At 39.7% G+C, this 26461-nt stretch overlaps 1 protein-coding gene across 4 annotated transcripts in view; it reads right to left on the minus strand.

Moving 5' to 3' along the window:
• The window catches only part of STAG1 (stromal antigen 1), a 199381-nt gene that overhangs the window by 133679 nt on the left and 39241 nt on the right, over positions 1-26461 (minus strand). For 3 of the 4 annotated variants that reach the window (XM_040612606.1, XM_040612608.1, XM_040612607.1), the window contains exons 2-4: positions 22584-22713; positions 15977-16079; positions 5228-5407 (exon numbers count right to left, since the gene is read on the minus strand). In XM_040612606.1, coding sequence (XP_040468540.1) covers positions 5228-5407; positions 15977-16079; positions 22584-22612 — 312 coding nt within the window. In that variant the 5' untranslated portion in view covers positions 22613-22713. The remainder of the gene's footprint in view (positions 1-5227; positions 5408-15976; positions 16080-22583; positions 22714-26461) is intronic. The other variant, XM_040612609.1, reaches the window with a different exon arrangement.

Raw genomic sequence — 26461 nt, forward strand, 5'->3', positions numbered from 1 at the left:
AAAATTAATTTGGTATTAAGGGATATCCTTCTAATTATTTAATGCTTTGTTTGGTGGCTAAATTGTTCCTAGCATAACAAGCATGAAAACATGTACCTAGTTTTGATTTCAATTCAGTAGCATACAGCCAAAAGCAAAGCAAAACTAGGCTGCAGAAGAAATCCATCTAGTAATATGAAAACAAAATACTAGTTTAAATGTCAGTAATAGCTGCAGATATTTTACCCTTTAAACTTTAGAGAACACATACTTAAACTCCTAAGGAGTTTCTGAGACCGTTTGAGAAAACCCGAAGTTATTATCCATCCTTCAAGTTGAAGAATACAGAATTGTTAAAATAAAACAAAGGACAATTAAATTAAAACATGCCTTTAACACAAAAACCATGGATAACACTTAATATGTCTGTACATCATTAATCTTAAAAAACCCTAACTCCCTGAAGTGGCTGAGGCAGACACGAAGACACTAGCCAGCAACTACCCTACTTTAAGTAGGAAGAAGGGACGAGAAAGCCATTAAGGCTACTGAGAACATGGACACCATGTTCACCCTGAGCTACAAACAGTCAGGGGAGGGAGAATTCCCAAAACATTTTTCCCTTCTTATTCTCATTCTTAACTGCTGTTGTCAGAGACAGGATATTGGCCTTCTGGTATGATCCAGTTACAGCTGCTCCGATGTTTTTAAGCTCAAGTGTACATGTAAAAAAATGTATGTAATTCTTCCTAAATAAGGTAGATATGGTGACGGGTATAGTCATTCTAATCGAGAATAAGTCTGAGCTGCTGCCAGAGATGGGTTGAATCAGTGAGCTGATCCAGCTGAAAAAAATCCAAAGTGTCAGGTTCTAATTAAATCCGTTTCTTGGTGTAACTACAAAACACACAAGAAAGGTGCAAAAAACATCAGCTGTAGGTGTGGGAGAAGGTGGGACCAATCTGTTCTACAGCAGCCTCAGTTTACGCAGGATTAAAGCAGGCATGGAACAATCCTTTCCAACCAGAACCACTGGAAAGACTAAGGAAAATTGGGATTATCTATATTGCACAATGATTATGTGATTAAAATAACTGTGACATAAAATTCCAGGGAGTTGAAAGAAGTGAGCAAACCAAAGCTTAATCCATGCAGAATGCGTTAGGAACCAGCTGATAAAAGCTTAGCAGTCACTGGGGCTTGTTCTCCTACCAACCTCCTTCCCTGGGAAAAGCCAGCCTAAGGAGTGGCCCTGCTTTGCGGGGGGCAGCACCCGGTGTCTCCTCCAAGGCCAGTGCCACCTCCCATGCCATCTCGGCCAGCCCAGTTCTCCCCTGTGATAGCCAAGGCACCGGTGACCACCAGGACAGGGGAGCAGCCACTGCAGTGAGAGCCAGGGGGAACAACGATGTTCAAAACTTGGGGTCTTCCTCTACGGTTCCTGAGGTTGCCCTCCCCAACTGCTAACTAACTGTAACTAGTATTACTATTACTATAAAAAAATGAGGGTTGTAAAAGAAGCTGTTGGCTTAATGCAAGAATGGGTGTAATTCCATGGTGTGAGCTATGCAGGGAGGTAGTACGCAGACCACATGGTCTATTTCTGCCCTAAATGCCATGAAAGTATAAAAATTACTGAAATTATATAGGAAGTGCCATAATAACAAGATGCATAAAGACATATCAGCTCTTTGGAAGAGCTGACTGTCTTGCATTTCTGTATGTGAATAGCATCTCATCTGCAGCAAACTGCTGATGTCGATTAAGGGTAACTGGTAACGCACAGTATAACGAGTAATCACGGCACAGGTCTGCTCACGTTTTGCTATCGAACATCTCTTAAGGTTATTGATGACCACTTCTGATGTTCTGGGGGAGGCACAAATCCCCTTTGCACACGGGAAAGCAGAACACTTCTATGCTTGGTTTGACCAACACAGAAGCACCAACTGCATTGCAGCTAATTGGTTGTAATTTACTTACAAGAAATTTTCAGACGGAGGCCTAAATAAAATTTGAGATCATCACACGCTCTTTATTTCACTGCTGGCTTCATGCCAGGGTCAGAGACCAGTGTGGAAACGCCTATGAAGATTTAAGCTACAGATCAGCCTCCTGTTGTGGGGGAGCGGAGGTTCACCCACACCCCTCATTCCCGTCGGTAGGAACTCGGGCAGCTCAGCGCGCAAGAAGTGGGGATGTAGCCTGTGCTGCTACGGAGGTTTAGGGTGGGGAAATACAGTGGATATAGCTGTCTCTGTAAAGTCATTCAAGGGAAAAAATAAATAAACGAGACAAATGACAAAAAGCAGAAGTGTGTCATGTTTGCCTAAGAAAAAAAAAAGACCCACAGAGCCGAAAAAAGCTCTATGAACAGTCTAAATGGACTAACAAGATGTACCCACAGAAAACACGAACAGCAGGTCATATCACACTTCGTACACTGAGAGTTGCCGACAGAAAAACTTGTGAAGCAACTAACTGTACAAAAGGTTACAGAGCAGATTAAAAAACAGTGACAACAATCCGATACCAACTTCGTGTAGGTATCAAATCAATTCATAGAGTTCAAATGAGACTTAACACCAACACAACTAGCACTTCATAACAGAGGCAAAGACTTACATGCAAAGGGCAGCTCCGAAGTTACGTACACTTGAAATACAAAATATTAACCTAACTTTGTTTCACTGTAAGAACCAAACAGCAATAAGCCTGAAGAGAAGTAGTAAATGAACCCTGCTATGAGAAGCAAAATAGAGGACAAACTTAAAAGTGAGAACTGAATTCAGCTACAGACTTCCATGAGTTGGCAACACACAAAGCCAGAAAAATCTAACAACTACAATAAATCCTGAGAGCAAACAGCAGGGGCAGATAGATCAGAAATGAAAGCAGATGCTTCCCATGTAGTCTCAGAATATATTAATTGAATTTTTCTGGGTTTTCATTGTTGCAAGCACACATAAGAGTGCTATAGAAAAATGTAGGTTCACATTACGGGGAAAGAACTAAATATTGAGAAATAATAGGCTCTGACAAATACAAATATCTGGCACTTGTCTGAAAATTTGCAATACTGACAAAATTGCTAAAATTGGCCACAAAAAACCTGCACCAAAGCTATGAAGGACAAAAATGCCAAGCATTCCTAAATGTTACATCACAATCCCTAAGCTATTAAGGAAAAAGTATATGGATGCTATTAAGTTTGGTTTATAGAACCTTGATTTCACATGAGATTATTGTCCAGAAGTACAAGTTAAAAAATATTAAATCACAAATTAATTGCATCCTCTTTCCCCCTATAGGGTTTGTTTCTTTCTTGGTTTTGGGTTTGATGGGGTTTTTTGTAATATTTTTACCAATAGTAAAACTTTCAAAGGTGCACAAGTGACACGTACTCTTGAAATTATGGCTCAAATCATTTATGCCTGTTTGCAACCCAGGCCTTCAAATAAACTTGCCTATTCCTTTAGTATTTGCTATCATTTCTCCACTGCTTAAAATGTGCTGTCTACTTCTTTCTCATATATGCAGGCTGGGCACATTTTAAGCACATGCATGCACAGGTATGTATGTACTTGTATGTATACACAAATATAGACACACAGACCCACCTACCTATGCATATACAAATAGTAAATTTCTCAAAAAAAATCCTTTGTATTTGAATTCCAAACATTTCTTAATACAAACGTGCAGACAATTTCTTTTTAGAATTTCATCTGCAGAAGACTTCTGATGGCATCTCGTTTGAAATAGATGAAATGTATCAAAGTCAATTCCACACACACGGAGTCATCAAATATCAAAGCAATCACCCATTCCTTCTCATTTGGCTCCCGCAAATATCAATAACTCTAAGACAAACATGCTACATAAAGCATATTGTATGTTCTGTACCACAGTAAAACCAGAAAATAAACTCCAGATGTTTCCTCAAATCCTGCCAAAAGCGAAATTTGAAAAAGTGTTGAAAACCAAGCAAAGTTAGAAGCCCTGACTTACAACATGTAGGAAGAGAAGGCACAAGGAATCTGTAGCTTTATTAGGAGTAAATTTGTTCTGTCTTCACCTACTAGATAAGAAGGGTCAATCCTGAATAACTGTAAATAGAGCAACTACAAAGAAAAAAAACCTCATTTTCTTCCTGTTTATTACTTCTTTAAAATTATCTCTCAGACCTTCCACAGATTTGAGTCTGGGAGAAAATTTCCAACAGCTTTCACTCATTTGGAAGACAAGGTTCCTTTGGGGGTTAATTAGACTTGGCTTTTAGCTACACTAAAGGTAATATTGAAAATGGGACTTGGCTACTTGTTTTCCTCACTTATTATTTTCTCATGTTAGCACCACAAAGTCAAAACTAACTAACTGATATTGCACGAGTCCTGCTTTGTTGAAATGCACAGCAAAGGAGGTTCGCTTAAGGCAGTCCTTCAGCAGCAATGACTGTTGCCTTCGCACTGCACCGGACGAACAGTGTTTTAGGCCCATTGTTTCTCCTTTGAGTGCCAAAAACAATAGCTGGAGCACAGTAGCTTAGTGAAAGCATACACGCACTGCGAAAACAAATCATCTATAGAGGTTCTTGGGGTGGGACTCATCTGCCCAACAGATTCTGTAAGACCTCTGAAATTGGTCAAAACATGAAGGAGTAAGAAACACTTTCAGAGGCAACTCATTGCAACTATCTTAGATATTTATTTTACATTGAAAAATTCACCTTCAACACCTGTCCATCTTTGTCCCTCAGACACAGAGGAAGTCTGGGCAACTAGTTTAGCCTTCATCTGCTGCTCTGGTTGGGACAGCAAGGAGAATGCAAGCTACAGTGCAAAAGTACTCAAAACTGCTTGTGTCAGCAGGTATTTTTGAAAAAACAAGCAAACAAAAAAGCCTCAGATCAATCACTTACCATATACTTTTTCCTCATATAAAACTTATTACAGGATATTCTTTAATGGACTGCTTAACACAGACATGTATTTTCAATTTGGAAGTAATAAACACAATAATAGAGAATTTGAAATACATGACTTTCTGATCTGGTTTTAGTCTTTCAGAAGTATGTATGACAGTCCTCGATCAAAGCACATTCTGTCCCTATATCATACACAGACAGGCTATTGGACAGATACAGGTTATGAAAAAATACAATTGATCACAAAAGCGTAGCTTAGACTGAAGTCCTACAATCGGGCTATACTGAATTGTGAAGGGGTAACACAATTAGTTATTTTACCTGCATAGCACTCTTTCCCAGCTTAACCACCTCAAACAAAGTGACAGGGTCCCCTTCTCCATTCTGCTGAGGGTGGCCATTAGCTCTTCCACGACTTGCTCCTCTAGCTCCAGATTCAGAACGACCCTTGTCTGCTGGAGACTTCCGCGGTTTCTTAGTGGCAGACTGGGCAAAGAAAACCAGCAGAAGGAAAGTTTATTATAGCTATATCTGAAATCACTCAATGTATCTTTATCAATTACATGTAAATATTACACACACGTTGACACACTCACACACAAATATCAGAAAACAAGCCAGGCTGGAAGGAATCTCAGGAGGTCTCCAGCCTGACCTCCTCCTCAAAGCAGGACCAGCTACGAAATGGAATTCAACTAGGTTGTTTAGGGCTTTATTCAGACAGGTACATATATTTTTATTTATCGCCAGCTGTTGAGGAACAACTTAAAAGCCACTGTCATGTCAAGGTAAGCAGTGGTGAATTCCCAACTCTGGAGCAGCAGTTCACATCAATACCCATATTAGTCTTACTTAACAAAAAAAGATGCTTGACAACATGACAACTAGGTAAATAGTAGCAAATTACAGACATGACAGCAAAAGTGTTTTATATTGGCACACAAAATAAACTTTGAGAATAACTAATTAACTCTGGAAGACAATAACTTATTAAAAATACACTTGCCATGTTACCATTCATGTTCTGCATTTTCTCTTTTATACAATGTTTATAAGAAACTGTGTACATAAAGTCAGCTCTTCAACTCAAATTAAATCACTGAATTTATACAGCCAGATTTAATAGATCATAATAGCCTCTTAGTTTCAAAACTTTATGAGTTAAAACATTTTCCCAGTGAATCTAAATTATTTAATGCAAATTTTCCTCTAGATTCATCAAGCTTATAATCAGGGGGTACAGATCCCATTTGAAAAGTCACCTAGTGAATGGTTTGCTCTGAATTTAAGTCACCTTATGCAAACCAAAAAAAAAAAAGTTTCTGGGAAGATAACGTAAGATTCCTGCTATGACCTTACTTCCATATTCTATTCTTTCTCCCTACTGTGAAGCAGACAAAAGCAAAAGCTGCCATTTTCCACAGAACAATAAAGCTATTTTGAGAAATTATGTTAAACAAAACAATACACAAGCAACTTGAAGATTAAATTTAGGACAGTATCCTCATGGTACCGTTTACTCAAGTATACAGTCAGCCAGTTTGTATTAAGCATTTAGTAAAGAACATTAAGTCAACATTTTTGGTTGCATCTTCTAGTTGCAGACACATTAAGAATTTTCCTGTAGAGGAAAGTGATCTAATTTCTGGACAAGAGCTGGCAGAAGACAGACCTGCAGCCTAGCTTTCCTCTTACTTTAAAAGGGATCACTGCTGGTGGGGACAGAGAGCTAAAGAAAAGCACAAGGTAAGGTGCAACTGCAACTGCCTCTTGCAAATATTCAATTAAGGACTTGCATACAAATGCAAGCTGGAAAGCTTGAAATAATGGTAGTCTCTGCAAAAAGTTTTTTTGATAACATCTGCATTTATGATCAAAAGAATATGTGTTCCTCCTCAATGAGTTTTTAAACGTGCAAAGCTGCCTTTATCATCAAGAAAGCCATCAATACGTGAAATGTTTGAGGTCTGCTGAGCTCCAAAGAGACACACTATCACTATTTAATAAAATGGCAAAGAATTAGAAGTAAATTGACTCTTTTGAGACCTATAATCCATGTGCTTATTGAATCTGCGTGACAGTAAGCCATAAGCAGTTCAACTAGCTAAAAATACTACTAAATGAAAGCAGGAATGCAAGTTGATGCCCTCCACAGAAGCTAATGCAAGCCCCCTCTATACTCAGTTTTTCTCAACATGTCATTCAAAAGGAGGCATTAAATTCTGCAAGGATGAAGCAAAAGCAAGTAGGACATAGATGTGATATGCACATCCAAAAGGTACCTTGTTGGAAAGCAAGGAGAAAAACAACAAGAAAAGCAATGTACACATAGTACATAAGTACTACGGACCAGCATGCACACGTTCAAAATGAGTAACCACAAGACGTGTAAATGCTCAGTTTAAACTCCACTTTTGTCAGGTATCCTAGAGAAAGGGGGGTGCTTTGACCAAGACTCATAGTTTGAAATAGAAAGGTGAGAACACCAGTGAGCTCTCAGAAGTAGTACAGAAATAACAGACAGATGTACTTTTGACTGAATTACGCGACAAAACCAGATTCTTCAAGCCCGAGTAAATATCTCAATATCCTAGACCTGAATTAACACCAGATATAGTACTAAGTCTACTTGAATAACATTGCTCTCTGGTATAGATTTTCTTTTGACAATGAGAACATCTCTCTCACTGGAGAAACCAAGCCTTTCATTTAACAAAAGCCATTCTGCATCCAAGCTGCAGTAGCTAAATCCAGATGATCCAGATGCAGGATTTGTATTGGATCTTGCCTCAAGAGACAAAACAAGCAGGCAAAGGATCCTCCACTGAGAAACCGAAGAAAATCCAAACCTAGAACTTTCCGAGTTAGGCAGGGATTAATATCATCTTCAGGTGGAGAGGCACCAGAGCAAGGGTGTCCACTGAACTTCTTCTCCAGAGCACTTCCACAAAGTAGGCATCTGGCAGGAAGCCCAAGCTCAATGTCACTCTGGAGTGCAAACATGAAAGCAAGTGACACAGATCCCCCAGCCTCCACAAACTGCCAGGCACTCCAATTATGAAGTCTTGCAAGCGCAAGGCACAGAACTGAGGAATAGGCATTATCTTACTCATTAACATACAATATTACAATGCTGTTGACAGACATTACTTGCATGTAAAGTCCCTGAATTAACAGCAAGAAACTTTGCAGGCCATCTTGACAGATCTCAGCTTCATACAGGTTCCTACTCCTGAGAAAAGTTAAATAGGTAACCCTATTTCAAGAGGACAATTTTTCACAATGAGAATAAGCAGCCATTGGAATAATCTCCCCAGATAAGTGGTAGATCACCCAACACCGGACACTTATTAAGATTCAGGTGGACAGGGTGCTGGGCCATCTTGTCTAGACTGTGCTTTTTGCCAAGAAAGTTTGGACCAGACGGTCCTTTAGGTCCCCTCCAACGTGGTATTCTGTGATTCTATCCCAGGACGGAGACGTCCAACACCACTGATGCAAGTGAAGGAAAAGCATGGACTGGTACATCCATAGAAATGCAAATATCTTCATGATACAGAATATCTGCGGAATATCTGCAGAGGCAGGGTGCTCTTAGAAGTGGAGTTTCAAAGTCAAGCTACAAATCTAAAATACGTTTGGCACTGAGCATACCAAACAGAGGCAGCCTTGCACCCCTATAAGAGAGATACCTGCATGCACAGGAAAGGGTGGTCCTTCAGCTCAACACAAAACACCTATCCTCTAATGCCATGAAGAGCTCCCACACAGGAACAGCCCAAGGACGAATGTGGCTCTGGTAAACATGTCAGACTATCACTGACAGGTGTAAAAGTGTGATGTTTTGTAAGATCAGAGTGAATCTGTAGCAAGTCTACTCTTGTGAGGAACCACCAAAAGGTCATCAAGATACAGGAAAAAAATAGAACCTCGGCTTCTTAACAGGAAGAACTGTTTTTATTGCTTGCCCCTTTCAGCCATAAATTTCCTGCTTCTGCCTAAAGCCCCCTTAAACTGCCAATCTTGCATGGGGGTTTGGTTTTTCTTGTTTTTCTTTTTAAATCTGTCAGAATCCTGGGGTGGGTAAGAACTAATTGTTTTTCAGACTCAAAACTGACTTTTCTCCTGTTTATGTGAGGGATCTCTTAAAAGTCATGGAAAAGGCAAGGTGGTTAGCAATATTGTATCTAATGTATTCATAAATCCTTGTAAGAATTTCCATAATCCAGGCATCTGCTGCAATGGGAGAGCTGACACCGAGGTGAAACAGAACGACCAGAGGGAGGGGTAAAGAAGCACAAGGTAAGCAAGCTTGAGGCTTTTTAATCACACACCAAGAAAGGTGCTGCTTGGAGCTCTGAACCTGTAGCAGTTACATCTGTGCTCTCACTGAGACCCAGGACATACAGTCAGACTGGGGTGCTGTCAGAATGGACGGAGTCACCAAACGTAAACAGAACTTATGATTTTTCAGATCTATGCAGCAGATTCAACCAACAACTAAAGCGGAGGATTTATACACACCAGCATTAACAAATTCAGAAGCTCCATAATATGCCACAGAAGCATCTCTAAGATGGCTGTACTGACAACCATATAGTTTACCTGTTGCTTTAAGGCCTAAACTAACGCAAACAGGAAACAAAGTACCTTGACTGTAACTAACCTAAAACTATGACAATTCAGAATTTTGTGATAAATTAGCTAGATAATACTTTCCCTTTTGTGTGTTTACAATGATTGTGAGGAAAAAGTGACCCACATTTCTAAAATCAAGTAATATAGTGAAAGTTAATTTACACACTAACAAACAAAAAAAGTGAAAGCAGCTTGACATTTTCCATTAACATTTCCCAAGCTGATCCGATGCACTTCAAGAAGAAATAAAGACAGTATAAGTGTTACAGGTCAGTAACTCCACCTAACCTGCCACCTTCAATGATGGCCTCCACGTGCATTCATTCCATAAGTAATTTAGAACAATACCCCACTTCTTAAGATAGCTGGAAAAAGCTTCCACTTGAGTAAGACTGAAGAACTTGCCTCTCAAAGGCACCATCCTCTTGAGAGGCCTCTGCATTATAACCTCCTGTTAAGTGGAAGAGTGGTAATGTCTGAATTTTCTGAATTAATACTTATCAAAAAAAGAAGGCTACTGCACACTTCATATCATCACAGTTGAACTTCTTGGATTCAGTCAGTCCTTTGGACTTTTTGCTCCCCATGAAAAGCCTCATCCAACAAATAAAGACAGATGCAGGTCACCTAACGTCCAGTGCACACAGAGCTGCTTCGGCTGGAGCATATGCAGTTTAGAACAAAAAACAGCACAGGCAGTGTTGGGCGGTAGCGTTGCTTTTTTTTCATCCTTAATTTAAAACCTAGCAAGAGTTCTAAACGTCAAGTCTGCTTGAATCACTTCAGTTCTTCTAGCTGAGGCAATTGCTTCCAAGACTGTTTCCACAGAAAAATTAAGAATAGATTAGATTGCCAAAACTACAAAGGCCATCCCATCAAAAGCGTAAAAGGAAAAATTTTAATGCGGTTAAGATTTCTCCATTAGGAAGCTACAAGCGGCAGGATAGAGAAGTCTTCACATACTGGCTGTATGCACACTGCATTTCCACAGAACTACAGTAAGACATTCTCTTCAGTTTTAAGGGACAGACCTAAAGTATCAGGCAAGCAAGCTGAAACAGGACACTGATGTAAGTCACACCAAACCACAGACCTCAACTACTATGAAAAATTCTTCCAGGGAATTCCTTCCTACTATTAATCAGGACATGTACGATTTGGAACTAGAAGATAAACTCAATCCCCTGCAGTATTTAACATCCATGCTACAAGACTAAATAAGGCTAAGAGTCCGCTGCAAAGTTAGAATTTCACATAAGAATGCAAAGGTAAGGTATTGTGATCCATCTCCTCCATACGAAAAAATACAACAGGACTTGAAGGCAAAACTGTACAGTCTATAGTGGGGACAAAGGGATCAGAAGTGCCTTGATCCCTCTTGCCTTAATAGAGGAATCTGTGGAGAAGAAATGTGGAAAGGCATGCTGTGGCCCCGAGTACAGAAGGAGAGGGACACCAGCAGAGTTCCCAGAATTGCCACCTCTGGAACAGAAAAACTGATGTTTCTTCCTGTCCTCTAAGTCAAAGAGGCTACTAATCTGTCTACTCCCACTTCAAAGCTGAAACACAGATAGCCAGGGATTTCTCCCACTCCCTCAACCTCTAGCAACTGAGGTTTAAGCCAAGCTATTCTGAGCTCCTGGGAAGGTAAGGCCACACAGGTTAAAATAAAGCATGCCAACAACACTGAACAGAGAGCGTTGATCCAAGAGAGGAAACAAAAAAGAACAGATAAATAACTGATCTGAGCCTGAGCTCACTAATGTGAAAGCTGCGTTCTATTATATAGGTCCTTGGGCTTTCAAATCCCCTAGTTAGAACAGGAGAGCACATCCCTACCCATGTCATACCCAGGTATTTCAATGCAGCAGACAGAAAAGGCATTTTTGGCCAACGTTACTCCAACTTCAAGCAGAGGCCTGTTATAGGTCACTCCTATATGCTCCCACCCCACACAATCCACTAAACCTCTATCCAGATGGTATGCTCACATACAGTATTGCATAAACTGAGCCAAATATCCCACTGACTGGACAGATTCACCTCTTGGCCAGTTGTTCCAACAGGCATCTGGTCTACAAGAATCAGTGTTTAGAAGCAGATGTGGGCAAGGGGGAGGCCAGCCCCCACCACTGTCACTGCTATAACAGGACATGGTACAACTCCTGCTAAATTCACAGCAAAGGCTGGCAAATTCACGGCAACCAAGTTAGCTTCTGAGTTATTCTGAAGGACTTAATCTCTTGGCAAGTTGACTCTCTACCTGCTCATTAGAACAGTCTCTTGTAGAAGTGGAGGGGCAACTTGGAAAGCAGTGTTTCCAGGAAGGAAAGGTTCCCTGAAATATTAAGGTTCTCTACGAACTGAAGAGGTATTTGCTACAAATGGCAAATTTTCAAATGAGGATCATTTCCTTACAGAAGTCTCAAATCTGCAAAGAGGAATGTCTTTCTCTGGAAGAAAGTCTGAAAAATCCTCTAGAAGTAATTTATCTTTCCACTAAAATCACCGAATCATAGAATCATTTAGGTTGGAAAAGACCTTTGAGATCAACCTATTTAAAACAAATACATATATCTGATGGAGTACAATGTGTGCAGCTGTGTAACAGAACCATGCAGCTAGACAAAACAGCATAGAAGAGTAAACTCTTTCCAAAAGGGGTCAATATGTTTATGGCAGATGTGTCACTGTAGCTGTGATGGCCTAAGGACATAAGCAAATCAGCATTTGCAGGGAAAGATCAAATCTCATTAGACCATAATTTTTTACTTCGGGAAAAAAAAATACCACAAAAAAGTGGAAGAGCCTTTAGGCAGAAAAGCCTTTCTCTAGGTCTATAATAGAAATGAAAAACATCAAAGCTAAGTATCAGTTGAGAAAAACAGCTCTGAATTTAGCTAAATATTTTAATCTGTTTCACATCTGAGAGTAAAGGTAGGCAGTACCTGTGGAGAAAATAAAAATCACATTAGCAGATGGAAGAGCAGGGGGAAAACATCAGAGCTGCACCTCCTGTAAGAAAGGTAATTCACCTGAGGGAAGCGGATGGGTTAGCAGCATGGATAGGTGAGCAATGGGGAGGAGGAGGGAAAGTGAAATACAATGTTTGCAAAACCAATACCTCAATTACTAAGTCCATGACTTTTAATATCAATTAATGTTATAAATTGATTTGCCTAAATTTGACTTTCCAAGATGTTTGCATTTCTCCTCAAGAATATTACACATTGAGTGTTTTTTTCCTTTCTGGTCTTTTTTTTTTTTTTTTTGGAAAAACCTTATTTATTCCTTTCTGTTGCTGCAGTATCAATTATGAAAGCAGGATTTGATTGTATATTCAGACATATACATTTTGCCATCACCCAAAAAAATAGCAAAATTACTGAATTTTTGGATGAGGGGGGAGCAACGGATACCATTTATCTTGACTTTAGCAAGGTTTTCGACAGGCTTCCACAATATTCTTGTATCCAAATCAGGAAGCTGTGATCTGGACGGGTAGACCACTAGATGAGCGGGCAAGTGGTTGAACTGCCGGGCTCAGAGCACAGCGATTAATGGATCATCCTCCATCTGGAGGCTGGCCGTGAGGGAGTACAACACAAGTCTAACTAGAACATGTCCCGTTTCCTATCTTTATCAAATAGTCAGAGGGGGTGAGAGACTGTGCTCCTGGCAAGTGTGCACATGACACCAAATTGGCAGGGAGACCACTCAATGACATCAAGGGCAAGACTACTATTGACAGTCTGGAGAACTGGGCTAACAGTACACTTAAAATCCAACGTGGACAAACGCAAAGACCTGCCCCTGGCAGAGGAATAAATCCCTGCACCAACACAGGTTGGAGACAGGCTGATCAGGGAACAGTTCTGTGGAAAAGGACACCTCAGGGTCTTCGAAGACAACTAACTGGACGTGAGACAGCCATGTGCCTGAGCAGCAAAGGCCATCAGCACCCTGGGCTGTACAAACAGCAATATAGCACTAAGGAAAGTGATTATACCCTTCCACTCAGCACTTCTTAGCCCATATCTGGAATACCACGTCCAGGTTTGGCCCTCTCAATGCAAGAGAGGTACTGATAAGATAGAACAAGCTCAGCAGAGGGCTACCAACATGGTCAGGGGGCCAGGAACATTGCCCTGTGAGGCTTTTTTGCAACAGCATATAGTGGGAAAACAACTGACAGTAGTCATCAACTGCAGAACAAGGTGTTCTGATGGCCTACAAGGGAGAAATTTTTCACGAAATAAGATGAAACAGGTTGCTGAGAGAGGCTGTGCTGGCACCAGCCTTGGTGGTTTCCAAGACCAGACTGGAAAAGCCCCAAGTAGTCTAATCCCACAGCTGACCCTGCTCTGAGCAGAGGTTGCAATGAGGCCTCCTAAGGTCCTCCAGGCCAGATTCCATGACTAGCCCTGATTGTTTCTCTTCTTTGAACCTCTTCCCATCCTCATATACCCTTTCTTGAGATTTTGGAGTTGAGGTCAAAAAGGTAACAGAAACTAGAATTGTGCAAACTATTCCAAATTTTGGCAAACCACAGTTTTATAGTGGACACAGTATTTGTTTTACTCTCTGTTCTCTTTCTCAGATCTTTAAGACTGGATTTGTTGGGGGTTTTTTACCTGTATTGAGTATTAAGATGAGGCTTTTGTACAATCAACTGAGAACCCTAAGGTCTTGCTCCTCAGCAATAGTGAGCTCACACTTGTGAGCAGCAATAGTCAGCTCACAGTCCATCATTTTATGTATGAAGCAATGGCTGCTTCGTCTTTATGTTCATCACTTTACAATTGTGTACACTTAATGAGCCTGGAGTTATTCTAAGCATAATGAGCAATTCCTTCTGTAGAAACTTGATAGCAGGACCAGTAGAGTGCTTCAGTGAATACTCCCAAGGGAGCTAATGATAAGCTCAGAGGGATGAGAAACACCTTTTGTAACATTCATTTTTCTTTTCCAGTGAGTGTGTGGTGGTTACAAAATCATTAGTGTTGCTTTAACTTAAAATTCCTACACTCTAACAACCTTCTGGGTTAGCAATTGGACTGCACTGTGGGTTCGGGGGTTTTTTTTACATCTTCAAAACTCATAGGTTTACTAATGAGATATTCTTCAGATAATTTCTGATTTTGCCCTTTGCTTACAAGCTATATAAATAGATGACTTGTTCTCTTTACATGCTTCTTTAAAGCTTCCTGTAAAGAAGCCCCATGTGTCTGTCTGATGAAGAATATATGCCATCATAGGAAACACTGTTCAAAAGCTTTCAAAAAGGAAGACTGACGTGCCCAGAAAAGCCTAGGATTTAAAATGTCGGCTCTCAAAGCAAGCCCAGAAACTGTGACGCAAATTGAAAACCAATACTAAGGAGGAGTTTGCTCCAGCTTGGCCAGCACGTGTGAGGAACACACGGTACTCTCCGTTACAGCCCCACTGGCCCGTGCTTAAGGAGTTAGACTTAGGGTGGAAAGTCTTAAAGTAAAAAAAATTTAAAAATTAAAAAATCCCAAGCTACTAGTGCTATATATAGCACATTCATACTGAGGGTGTACTCACAGACAAACACTAAGAGAAGAATCAAAACAGTAACACACACAAACACCAAAAATCTTATTCCACAGTGTGTACTTCAAGCGATGTAATCAAGAGAACTGTATCTGATGACCCTGGAGAACTAAAGTGAAGGACATCATGACACACGGAATTTTTTCTATATTTTCCAATAAATTAGCTATTTTATAAAATTAATGAAAATAAAAGAGAAAGCCTCTTTAAATACTGTGTAACAGGGAATTTTTTCTGTACGTCCCCATTCATGGGCCAGCAATGGCCAAAGACTACTGAAGAACAGCAAACCTTACACAGCAGACAGCAGTATCACCTGCTGCACTATGCTAGAAGGGGCTGAAGCTCCCAGCCTATACACAGTACACAGCGTATGTCAATTACATGAATTTTTAAGATGTGTTAATAGATCTTCTGAGGCATTTAGTTAATACTGTGCTGCAACTCTTCCATTCGCATTAAGAGATTATCAGTTACTAGGATGGCTCAAATGTAATTTGTCACTTAAAATCCATTATAACTTTCAAAACAAAGTGGTTGTGCTTACTGAGATGATTCTCATGTCTGGAAGAATGTTGCAATACAACAATAATAATAAAATCATAGTGTTCATGAAAGTAGCTATCAAAAGAAAAAATAATAGCTATTATGAGATCATTTTTATGTCCCTTTTTAAATACTCCAAACATTGTTTGTATATCAATCTGATAAATATTTCATACTACAAGTCTTCATAAAGTTTGACATAGGACTCATTAAAAACCTATTTATGTGACCACAAGATGATAAGATGAAAAACAGTTTGCAGTCAATTTTAAATAGATGCATAACAAAACAAAACTAAATTACACATACTGGAGGCCTGCCAGGACGGCCCCTTTTTCTTTTTCCTTTGACTTCTGCTTCTTCAAGCTCACTGCCAGCATCTGAATGTGCAGTAGTTTCATTTGTAGAATCCCTAGGGGGGGGGAAAAACACTAGATAAATTAAAATGATTTGAAATCAACAAGTAATCTATACTGACTGATTAAATATTTAGTCCTAAGCCAGAAAAAAAAAAAAAAGTCAGCATTAAAAGGCTTGCCACATTTATTCTGCAAACTAAAGAACCAAGCATTGTTAGCCCTGGCAAAAAGCCTTACCTTTTTATGGGCTGGACTGTCATTTTACAGACTGGAAGTTATTTAAATTAACAGCTTCTTTTGAAACAATGTTACACTTCAAAAACTGGCTATATTAAACAGCACATTCTCAACATACCCATCCCACAATGTATTCACTAGTATCAACTTTCTTTTAGTAACTACCTCTGAGCTGCTTTCAAAGCCACAAGAAAGCCAACTGGAGCCCAATCCAGCCATTACATCATTAGAACAGTTACACAAATTCCCACTCAGGTTACATCGTGTTTTTTAGTCACCCTCGAAGACAATGGTATTGTGCAGCTGTTAATAAAGAGAGGATTAACACTGACCGTAAGGCACAAACCAGAAAGCTCACTTTGATCTGAAGACATTTATGATTCTTGCACTTAGAAAAACGCTTTCGCTTGCACAATGAAAAAACCTTGACATTGCTCAACAACTATTAGCAGAGCAGCCTGCAGTATTATTTTTCAATCATTCCTGTTTTAGACTTAAGACCATACTAAGTAGGGAAAAAACATTACCCCAACTCCCTCCTGCCCCCGCCAAAGCTGGTGAGCAGGTACTTCTCTGCATTGGTACTTCAAAACAGACTTGGCTGCTTGAAGAAACTCAGCTTGTAAATGTTCTTCTGAGGCATTAGATCTCTCCCAAGAAGAGCCCACAAGCAAAACCATACCTTGTTACTGATGTCCTGATTTTTAGTTTGCAAGACCACCAGTACATGAGTTCTCTGTCAACGAAAGAGTAACTGTAATGATGTCCTAGATTACTCAAAGGTGGGTCAAGTCTAGCTCTAATCAGAGATTTCTTTAAATCCAGTACCACTTCCTCAAAGTTAGAGTAGTTCAATTGCTGTAAAAACTTGTGCAAGGGGAAGGTGAAGATCAGACCAATTCTATAATTTTATACAGCCTCAAACATAAAAGGTGGCATTAGTGATCTGGTTTACAGAAACTGAGAAGCTTCAGCAAGCCAGGATCTATGCAGATCTTCACATTGTCTGGGGTTTTATTTTCTTCTTTTGTTTTATAATCAGGAACACTTCACAAATTTGCTGCATCTTCAAGAAAAGTATTTAGTAATGCAGAAAGATACAAACATCATTGTATCAGAATCAAAAATGTTCTCATGCTTCTCTTTACTGAAATTACTTTATTGTTCTAGGTCTGCTCTAACTCAAATAATTCTACAGAACTAAGATGAATTTCTAATATTAAGACATTATTTTCCAAGCTTTTCTAATGTGTAAGCACAGAAGCACCAAGGAGTCCACAGAATTCTTTACAAAACCTTGAATGCTGTAAAACATCTATGAATCTTCTTTTCTGAAAGTAATTTCAATGGATTATCTCTAAATATCCTACATAACCCAGAAAACCAGGCACTCTAGATTAAAACCAGTATTCAAGTACATTTGAGTTCCCAAGTTATATATTTGTAAAATAGTATTTCCACAAAATACTGAAAATGCAGCTTTGTTGTGATAAAATTCAAGAGAAGGAGTTTTTCTGCTCCATAAAATATGACATTTGAAAAACTCAATATCAAGCTATGCATTTGGAGAAAAAAAATATGTAAAAAGCCTAAAACCAAATAAAAGATTCCACACACAGTTCAAAATGATTTGGTAAAATAGGGCCACACTAATGAAAAGCAATGCAGTGACTGCAGCTGACAATGTCTATGCAGATGGATATATATAGCCTTTACTCAAAGACTGCAACTCAATTTGACAAAAAATGTGTATTGCTACACAATGACAATTTTTTATTTTAAATAACTTTTGAATACAGATGTGAGGAAACCCCATAAAAGTATCTGCTACTTTCTATTGCTGTAGAGAAATCAAAGCCATTCTCTCTTGCTCTCTGTAGAAAAAAAAAAACCATCTTCTTTCTCATCTACACAGATCCCTACTGGAAAAATTTTAGGCATGGCGTGGTCTAAGGAATATCCCCCTTCCTGGGGAAATGCTGTAGCTTTGCTAGCTTACAAAACCACACCTCTAATATCATCAGGATAAAGATTTTTCTTATTAAAACCAGATTCAGCAGTCCTCCTAGGCAAATAGCTCAAACACTTCCCTGGAAACACTACAGCTATATAAACAAACTGTACTACTATTTTGCATGCCACAGTCCACAGAGAACTTGACTTTGCTACAGCCTCTGTCCAGGTCTAGCAAAACCTGCTGCAAATTGTGTATTTAGGTCTGGGAATTTCAATTGCTTTGGAACACTGCATACGGAAGGAACAGTTTAATTATTGACCACCTTCTCTTCTTTGTTTTAGACTGTTGTCTTAAACCTGATAACCACACTTCTCTAACATTTTTCTGGTAAAACTTCTCTGGTTCGCCAGAAACCTTTTGGGAAAGGCTCAATAAATCAGTACTAGGGGTGAGATTCATCTAATCTAAATTTGAGACAGATCCAATACAGAAAACAAAATCTTAAGGTGCAACATACCTCGTGCATGTCAGTGTCCAAAACTGGTCAGACAGTTTATGTCTTACAGATTCTCTTTCCTTTCCACTAACAGTAGGGTGATCTAGACAACCAGCTCAAATATAAATGTTTAAAATAAACCAAGATGAATCTCACCCTAACAATACGTGAGGCAGAGGGGAGATTCCTTTCCAGCAAAGGATCTAAGTATGTAAGGAGTAAGGGGAAAACATCAGAAAGGAAGTTCCCTTCAATCCTTACATTATCTGGAGTAAGGAGACAGGATCAAGTACAACCTACAGACCCTGGCTGATTTAACATTAAAATAAACATCATTTCAAGCATCAGGGAATTCTGTCTGAATCTTGTAACCCCTGCACAAAAAGGCCCTTCCACTGCAGCTTTGGGTCCCTTCAGTTTGGGAGGCAGTGCTTTTTGCTTCTGTCAAAGCCTTGCCCTTGCTCCGGGTACACACACACATGCCCCTTTTCTTATTTCTGAACTCGGAGGAGGAATAAGGCATCCCTTAACTGCCTGCAGTTCTGTCAGGTTTTAAAGCTTATTGAGAAGAGCATCTGGCCAGCATCCATCTCCCTCATTCCCTACACGTCTCGCAGAACTGCTAGGAAGTAATTTATCTAGTGGCAGTCATCCACATCTTAACAGGCCAGAATTATCCTATCCCTATTTTACGTCTGTGTGACTAGTCACCTGAGGGAAAAACTTAGGCTTAGTCACAATTCATCCTTTCTGAAACTGTCGGGAGGGAGAATAATCGGGGCCTAAGGAGACCTGCCTCACCTAAGAACAGGAGAGGTGGTGGTGCATAAGGCTAAACCCCTCCTCCATAAGACACCTCTGACACTGGAGAGACATAAGAGAATCTGGCAGTGTGGCAGACCTACAAGTCGGGGGGGGGGGGGGGGGGGGGGGGGGGGCAGGGCAGGATGAAGCAGACAAATGATAACCCCTTTCAGGGGCTCAAATTTACTCTGCTTTTCTTTCTGGTTTCTGTGGTAGCTAGAGTATCCCAGAAAACTGGCAGTAACTCCAGGATCCCTCCTAAAAACTCCGGATATTATTCTGAAATTGTAGTAACTAGTCATTGAAACTATCCACATGGAAACAAAGAATTAACAAATTACTGGGCAGCCCTTTACCATGCCATGCTTCAGAAGATTGCATTTCCACAGACATAGTACATTTCACATCTCTGCAAAATAAATAGAAAGAAATTTACCTTCCTTCTACTATTATGTAAAGCCCTACATATAGAGTTTATACCACCACCACTATCCTGAAAAACACATCACACCAAAAACTTAGGGTCATGTATCAGGTTTTGTAAATAAAAACACTTCTCTAAGCTTTTACCGGTGTTGCTGAGGTGGCTCAAGGTTTTGGCAGAGATAAATTCAGTAATTGCTACCACGAGGCTCAGCCCTGTGAAGAAAGGCATTCATGAAGAAAAACGGCTAAACGCACAGGCTCATGAATCATGGATGAATCAGCTCTCATGGTTGATCTTCACAATCTAAAGAGGAACATGCCTCACAGCAACTATGAGTCATCCCATTGAGAGAAGAGTCATAACAGTCAGTCACCCTGGTCAAATACACCAGAGGATTTTTTCCCTCCAACTGAAAGACCAGTAAGTGAAATCCTGCCTTCACTGCATCCTGAAGCCAGTTCTATGAATCCAGGAAGACTGAAGACTTCTCCCTTCATGTTCCCTCGACAGAGAAGAATTTGTGAGGGAATATTTGATATGGTCCTAGCAAAGTACATTAATATCTCAAATCAACTTCAGCACCCTTTGCTTAAAGTGGGTAGCCACAACGATTAGAAAATATTATGAAAAAGTAGGAATAAGGCACAGGAGTGGTGGCTTATAATATCTCTAAATTAAAGATTGCTTCATGTTTTCTCACCCTTCGCCAGACTCCTTTTTCTGATGAAAGTCTGGCTGGGACCTACTGAATCAGTGGTTATCGCTTTCTTTGATACTTTGTCCACACTAGACTTAAGAGTTCTGAGCTCTCAGGAGAGTCTCAAAACCTTTACATGCAAATCCTGCCTTTTTTTTTTTTTTGTAAAAAGAAAGATCTCATCTTGTTTATGAGCAACAAAAACTATATGTTACTGATGACAACATCTCACCAACACTTAGCACAGTGCCATTAAAAAACAACATAGGTGTTTTCTGTCATTTCTTAATGTTGCATAATATTGGTGGCTCACAGTTATCTTCTGATTAAAAAATATTCCAACATCTTTAATGTCCCTCAGTTTTTTCTGCTGGTGTGCAAATCATTAATTTAGATTAATAGACTGTTACCAGATCTGTTAATATGCACTTTTTAACCATAAACCCTATGATATTTTAATTGCTTCCTAAGGTCACATAGCTTCTTGGACTCGGAACGGGAATATCCCTTTCCTGCTGTTGCCATGACAGAACCTCCCAGCTTTTTGTACTTGGCACATTTTACAAGCACACCCTCACTTCCAAAATGTGGCACATCCAGGAAAATATGAACCAAGAAAAAAAATTTTTGACAACTACCCTCTGAGCTAACCAGAGCCCCCTGGGCTGGCACCCGCCAGGGCCACCCATCCAGGCCATCCCCACCCCGAGCCACGTGCTCACCCGCAGCAGAAGTTAACTTTTTTGAGAGAAGTTTTAAAAATATAAGGAAAAAATTGCTATGCAAAGCACGTTGTTTTTATTAAGGTCAGACAAATAACTTTACAATCATCCAAGCATTTGGTTTCTTAAACAAAGGGACTTGAAATCTTAAGTTTGGGAACATCACCCAACCTTGATGAACTGAGGCTCTGCTACCCTCCATGAAAATTCCTGTTTTCATCTGTTCATTCCAAGCAAAAAGAGTCATTACCGAGTGGGCTGGGGCAGCAGGGCCGGTGGGCACGGTGAGGGCAGGGGCAGGAGGCAGCCCAGGCTGGGCAGGCATGTGAGGAGAGTAACCAGGGGCCAAGGAGAACAAGGGTGGGGGGAGAGGGAACGTGGCTTAGTTTTTCTCTTTGTTTCTCTCCATCATCCAAATAGTTTTAATTGGCAATAAATTAATTCTCCCCAAATTGAGTCCGTTTTGCCCGTCAGGGCAGTCAGTAAGTCATTTTCTGGTCTTCGTCTCGCCCCACAAGCCTCTTGACCTTGTTCTCTCCCCCTCCCTGTCAGGAGGGGAGCAAGAGCGGCTGGGTGGGCACCTGGCAGCTGGCCGCAGTCAACCCACCCTTTCAAACAAAGCTCCATTCTGTTCCTGTTTCTAAAATTCCTCTCTCAGCCCTACCTGATTTACTGTCCAGCTCCCCTCACCACAGACTGCCCCTCTATTCTTTCCAATAGCTCACTTTCTCCAGGCACAGCACCGCTGCCATTTGTACAAGCCACTCCTGTTTCCTAGCAAGATCAAAACACACTAATGCCACTTGCTGTCTTCCATCGCGGAAGCCCAGGGCTTTCTGCACAGTAAATATAGCTCATTATAAGAAAGAGTACACGACAGGAATATACAAATATGGTCAATTATGACTAAAACCCATACACATTTCTGAAACCTCATAACATTCAGAAACACAAAATAGCAAAGAACTTGTTTTGCTTTTCACAGTAAAGTTAATCTCCATAGATATAAAGAAATACCTTTTAGATTGTGTTGGGGTTTTGTTTTTTTTTTTTTTCCCCTCACACAGTTTTTCAGCTTATGACAACACAGGAGGCCTGGAACAGCCACACTAATCTGCACTTCTCTCAAGCTTGTACTTTATCCTCACCATCACCTCTGTTTACTTCAACCTCTTTAAAACTGAAGATTTCAAATATATAGAGAAACATATACTCACTGTAGTACTGGCAAATCTGAAGTAATCATTTTTGTAGCACTCTTGAAAGTAAGAGCTACATAGAACTTCTCACAGTTATTATGACAGCTACTTTGAAGCCTCTTTCATGAAAAGAATGTAAAAGTCCAGCCTGTAAAAGAGATAAAAAGAAATTGTTAGACGTGATTTCAAAATAGTCATACATTGAATTAAAAGCACTGTAAACAAAAATAGTCAATTTTGAAGTCGCATTACTATTAAACCACATGAAATTTGGAATGGATGTCCTCAGGACAGCTTAATCACAATCTTGCATGCAGTTTTTACAATTCTGTCTAGGGAACATCACTTCACCCCACCGCCCCACCCACCCCCAAAAGGCACAAAGTATTTTATATTACCTCCCATATTTGTTTATGATAACTCTGATGTAAAAACACAAGTGGAACTCTGAGAAAATGTAAATAAACAAGATCAGTATATACTGAGCAATCAGAAAATGTGATGATCTAGACTTAAGGAATTTATTTTCTAGTTGTACAATAGACCAAACTTACAAGACAAAAGTTTGGTTTAATGAGAAACAGTCTTTCCTAGTTTTGAATCAAGACAAAAGATCTTCACCTAAAATCATACAGATTTTGATAAAACAGGTAAAAGATAATATTCCTGATAACATTCCCTTTAATGGAACTACACCTATTCAATCAGGCTCAGTGGCTCACCATTTTATGTGACAGAATTTCACAGAATAGTCAGAAGCTGTGCAAACTTCTAATGGCAGTAGAAAATATTTTAACCTGATGAAACCAGAGTCATAAGTTTAAACAATAAACTAGACTGCATCTGTGGTACCACTACACCCACTAGTAACATCTCTACCCAACAGACTAATCAAGCAGTTGACTAATGACAGCAGATGTGACTTTACCATTAAATAACAGCACAATGTGACAGATGCAATAACCTTTGCTGTAATAAAACATAGAGCTGCCACCCCATTCTTCCAGAAAATGCAAGTTCTGGAGAAACTAAAATGATTTGTTTCATTTCATTCTCCCTTTTTACAGATCCTGGGGTAATACAAATAGCTGCATGGAGCACTGCAGGTGATCAATGGCAATGAATACCAAAGACTTAACTGCATGGTTTTTAAAACATGGGATATTTTAAATCTCTTTTATTTAAATATCTAATTTCTTCTCAATGGGCAGTTTTTTCTGTGCTGTAGTAGATTTGCACAAGACAGCAGGAAAATCAAGCCAGGAAGAGGTAACATGACCTGACCTAAACACAGTATCTAAATAAAACTGCAGCAGTCTAAGCAAAACAGTATAACATGTAAAGTATTATTTTCCATCCAACTGTATGCCACATCAGTACTTATTTACCAAAACCATAACTGTACAGCAAGAACAGACTTTTTTGCCTCTGGTTATTACAGTTCCAATTAGACTCACAGATGCATGCAACTAATTCTCCCAGTACTTACTCTTTTGTGCTATCCAACAGTTTGACTTACAGTGTCTCATCAACAAATTTAAATTTTTCACTACGTACTGCCATCTCACTGGCCATTTTTTGTAGAGTATCATTAGCAAGCCACTTTGTTGCACAACAAATGTTAACAAAAGAAGTTTGGAATTAAAGGTACCACTCTGGCATTAATGGTTTAAAGGGGGTCATCTCCCACAGCCAGTACACCAGGCTAGTGCAGAAGTTCATCAGTGTCACCATAAGACACAAGTTAGTCGGAGTTCTTCATAAGGAAAAATGTTGTATGACATGCTATTTGTGCTGTTTCTGTAACAGCGTTTCTTCATTTGAGACACTGGTCATTACTATGTTTTAAAGGATGAAATTACTCTTAAGGGGGGAATGACATGCCCATTCAACCACATAAAGCAACCATTTCAGACACTTGGAAGAATTTACTATAAACAAAATTAGCATCAGACTCTTTTGAGCTTCGTACATGAAGAACAAAAAAGGGAACGTTCAGATCTCTGAAACTGAAAGGTTCACTATAACATGCACTCTGGTGGTCACAAAACACTAAAGTGTAGGTACAACGTAAGAAGAATATTTAATGAAATCCTGAAATAAAAGAAGAAAGCTTTTGATTAATTTACAACTACATTTTCCTCCTGCCATGACAATTAGAAGTACACATTTTTGTCATACCTTCCCTTTAACACAGATGAAAAAAAGTGTGTTTTTTGAACACATACAAGCACTCTTGCATGCACAAACACACAGACACTTGCATACACTAACTAGACCTCAAAAGGAAACCTATCCATCTTGGATCTTCAGATTATCTAATTCTAGCAGGATACTGGACATCAATCTTACTTTTCAGAAGAGCTTTCAAAGGAAGTTCAAGAAAATTTATGTGTGTTTCTTGTGAGACATTTTCCACAGATGTTTCAGACATCCTGCAGAATCTCTTACATGGAGTTTCTATTTTTAATATTCTTTTTAAACCCAGTTATCACCCTTTGCAACTGTTGTGCTGCATGCTTAGATATAGTAACCAGCAGCATACAAGTTCTAGGGAAGTGCTTTCACACACAAGGAAAAGTATACTTGCTCAGGGGTAACTTACTTGAAAAGCAAAGTCCTGGCCTAAAAGAAAGTATGGACTGAAGGGTATAAAGAGCCAGAAGGAGAAGAGAGGAGCTGCCTCATTCAGAAGCGACTGAGGAACCGAGGAAGCCTTGACACTGTGGTAACGGCAGACAACTTGACACCCAGGGAATGCAAGGTCCTGGGGTACTTTCTCATAGTCCCTATCCTACACAGGAAACTGCAAAACAGTGCTGGGAGAAACCTATCGCTGTGTGGTTGGGTCCAGGCTGGACCATCTAGGTGGTGACAAAATTGCCCTTCTACTGTCTTGTGTTAATAAAGGCACTTAACAAGGGTTAAGCCTTAAGTGCTAAAATACAAGCATCGTCAATGCTGACAAGCCAGAGAATGAAGAGCTCAGAGCCAGAAGCCCCAAAAGAAAAGGCACAATCCTGTGTATTTTGGGACTGACCAGAAGTGGAGTCTCGCACTATATGGAATAACGCTCCCCCATTACACAATCCAAGTCAGCCATACCCCTCACACACATCCCATACAGTCCTGCTGGCTACTATGTTCTGGATGCTAATTCACTCTTTCTTGCTCAGCCCAGATACTCAGCTGGAGGTAGGAAACCTTTAACAGTGCTGGGATAACTGCCTTGCAACTTCACTCAAGAGTAACATTGCTCTACACTCACAGAAACATCACCACTTGCTTCCAAAATTCAGTCTTGAATTATCACCCACGTTGCTTAGGCTTGCTTTGGAAACAAAATAAGGCACTATAGTGACTAATGAAAAGCTGTATGTGCTTGGAACAGGGTTCTCAATTTAGCCATGCAATTAAGTTTGACAACTCTGGGAAAATCATTGATCCTTATGGACTACACAAACGTGAACCTTCAAATTTTTTCTAGTTTTAATGGAAGAGAGACCTGTTTCTTAAAGATTATGTTCTTATAAATGGGAAAATCAAACTCTCCTCCTTTCTGCCTCATTCAGGCCCAGTACAAAGCCATTGATAAAAACCCCTGAAAGCTTGAGACAGATTCCCATTTTATCACCTTTATCCTGGAGAAGAGAAGAGCAGGGGGAGGAGCACTTCACATTTTTGCATTCTGGGTTCTTTAAACTATAATAAACACAATATAGTTGAAAAGTCCTTTAACTTTCAGTCAACTGCTTCTATTTCAGGAGTTTAAAAAAAATAATCTGATGTTTTCATTCAATCCTAATTTTAATGGCCTTAGCAGGTTTGTGGCCTTTTAAGCCTGCACATCTATAGTTTAAGATGACATAAATTTATTCTGGCATAGTTAAAAATTA

Source organism: Falco naumanni, chromosome 13 (assembly GCF_017639655.2).
Source record: "Falco naumanni isolate bFalNau1 chromosome 13, bFalNau1.pat, whole genome shotgun sequence".
In the NCBI taxonomy this organism is placed as follows: domain Eukaryota; kingdom Metazoa; phylum Chordata; class Aves; order Falconiformes; family Falconidae; genus Falco; species Falco naumanni.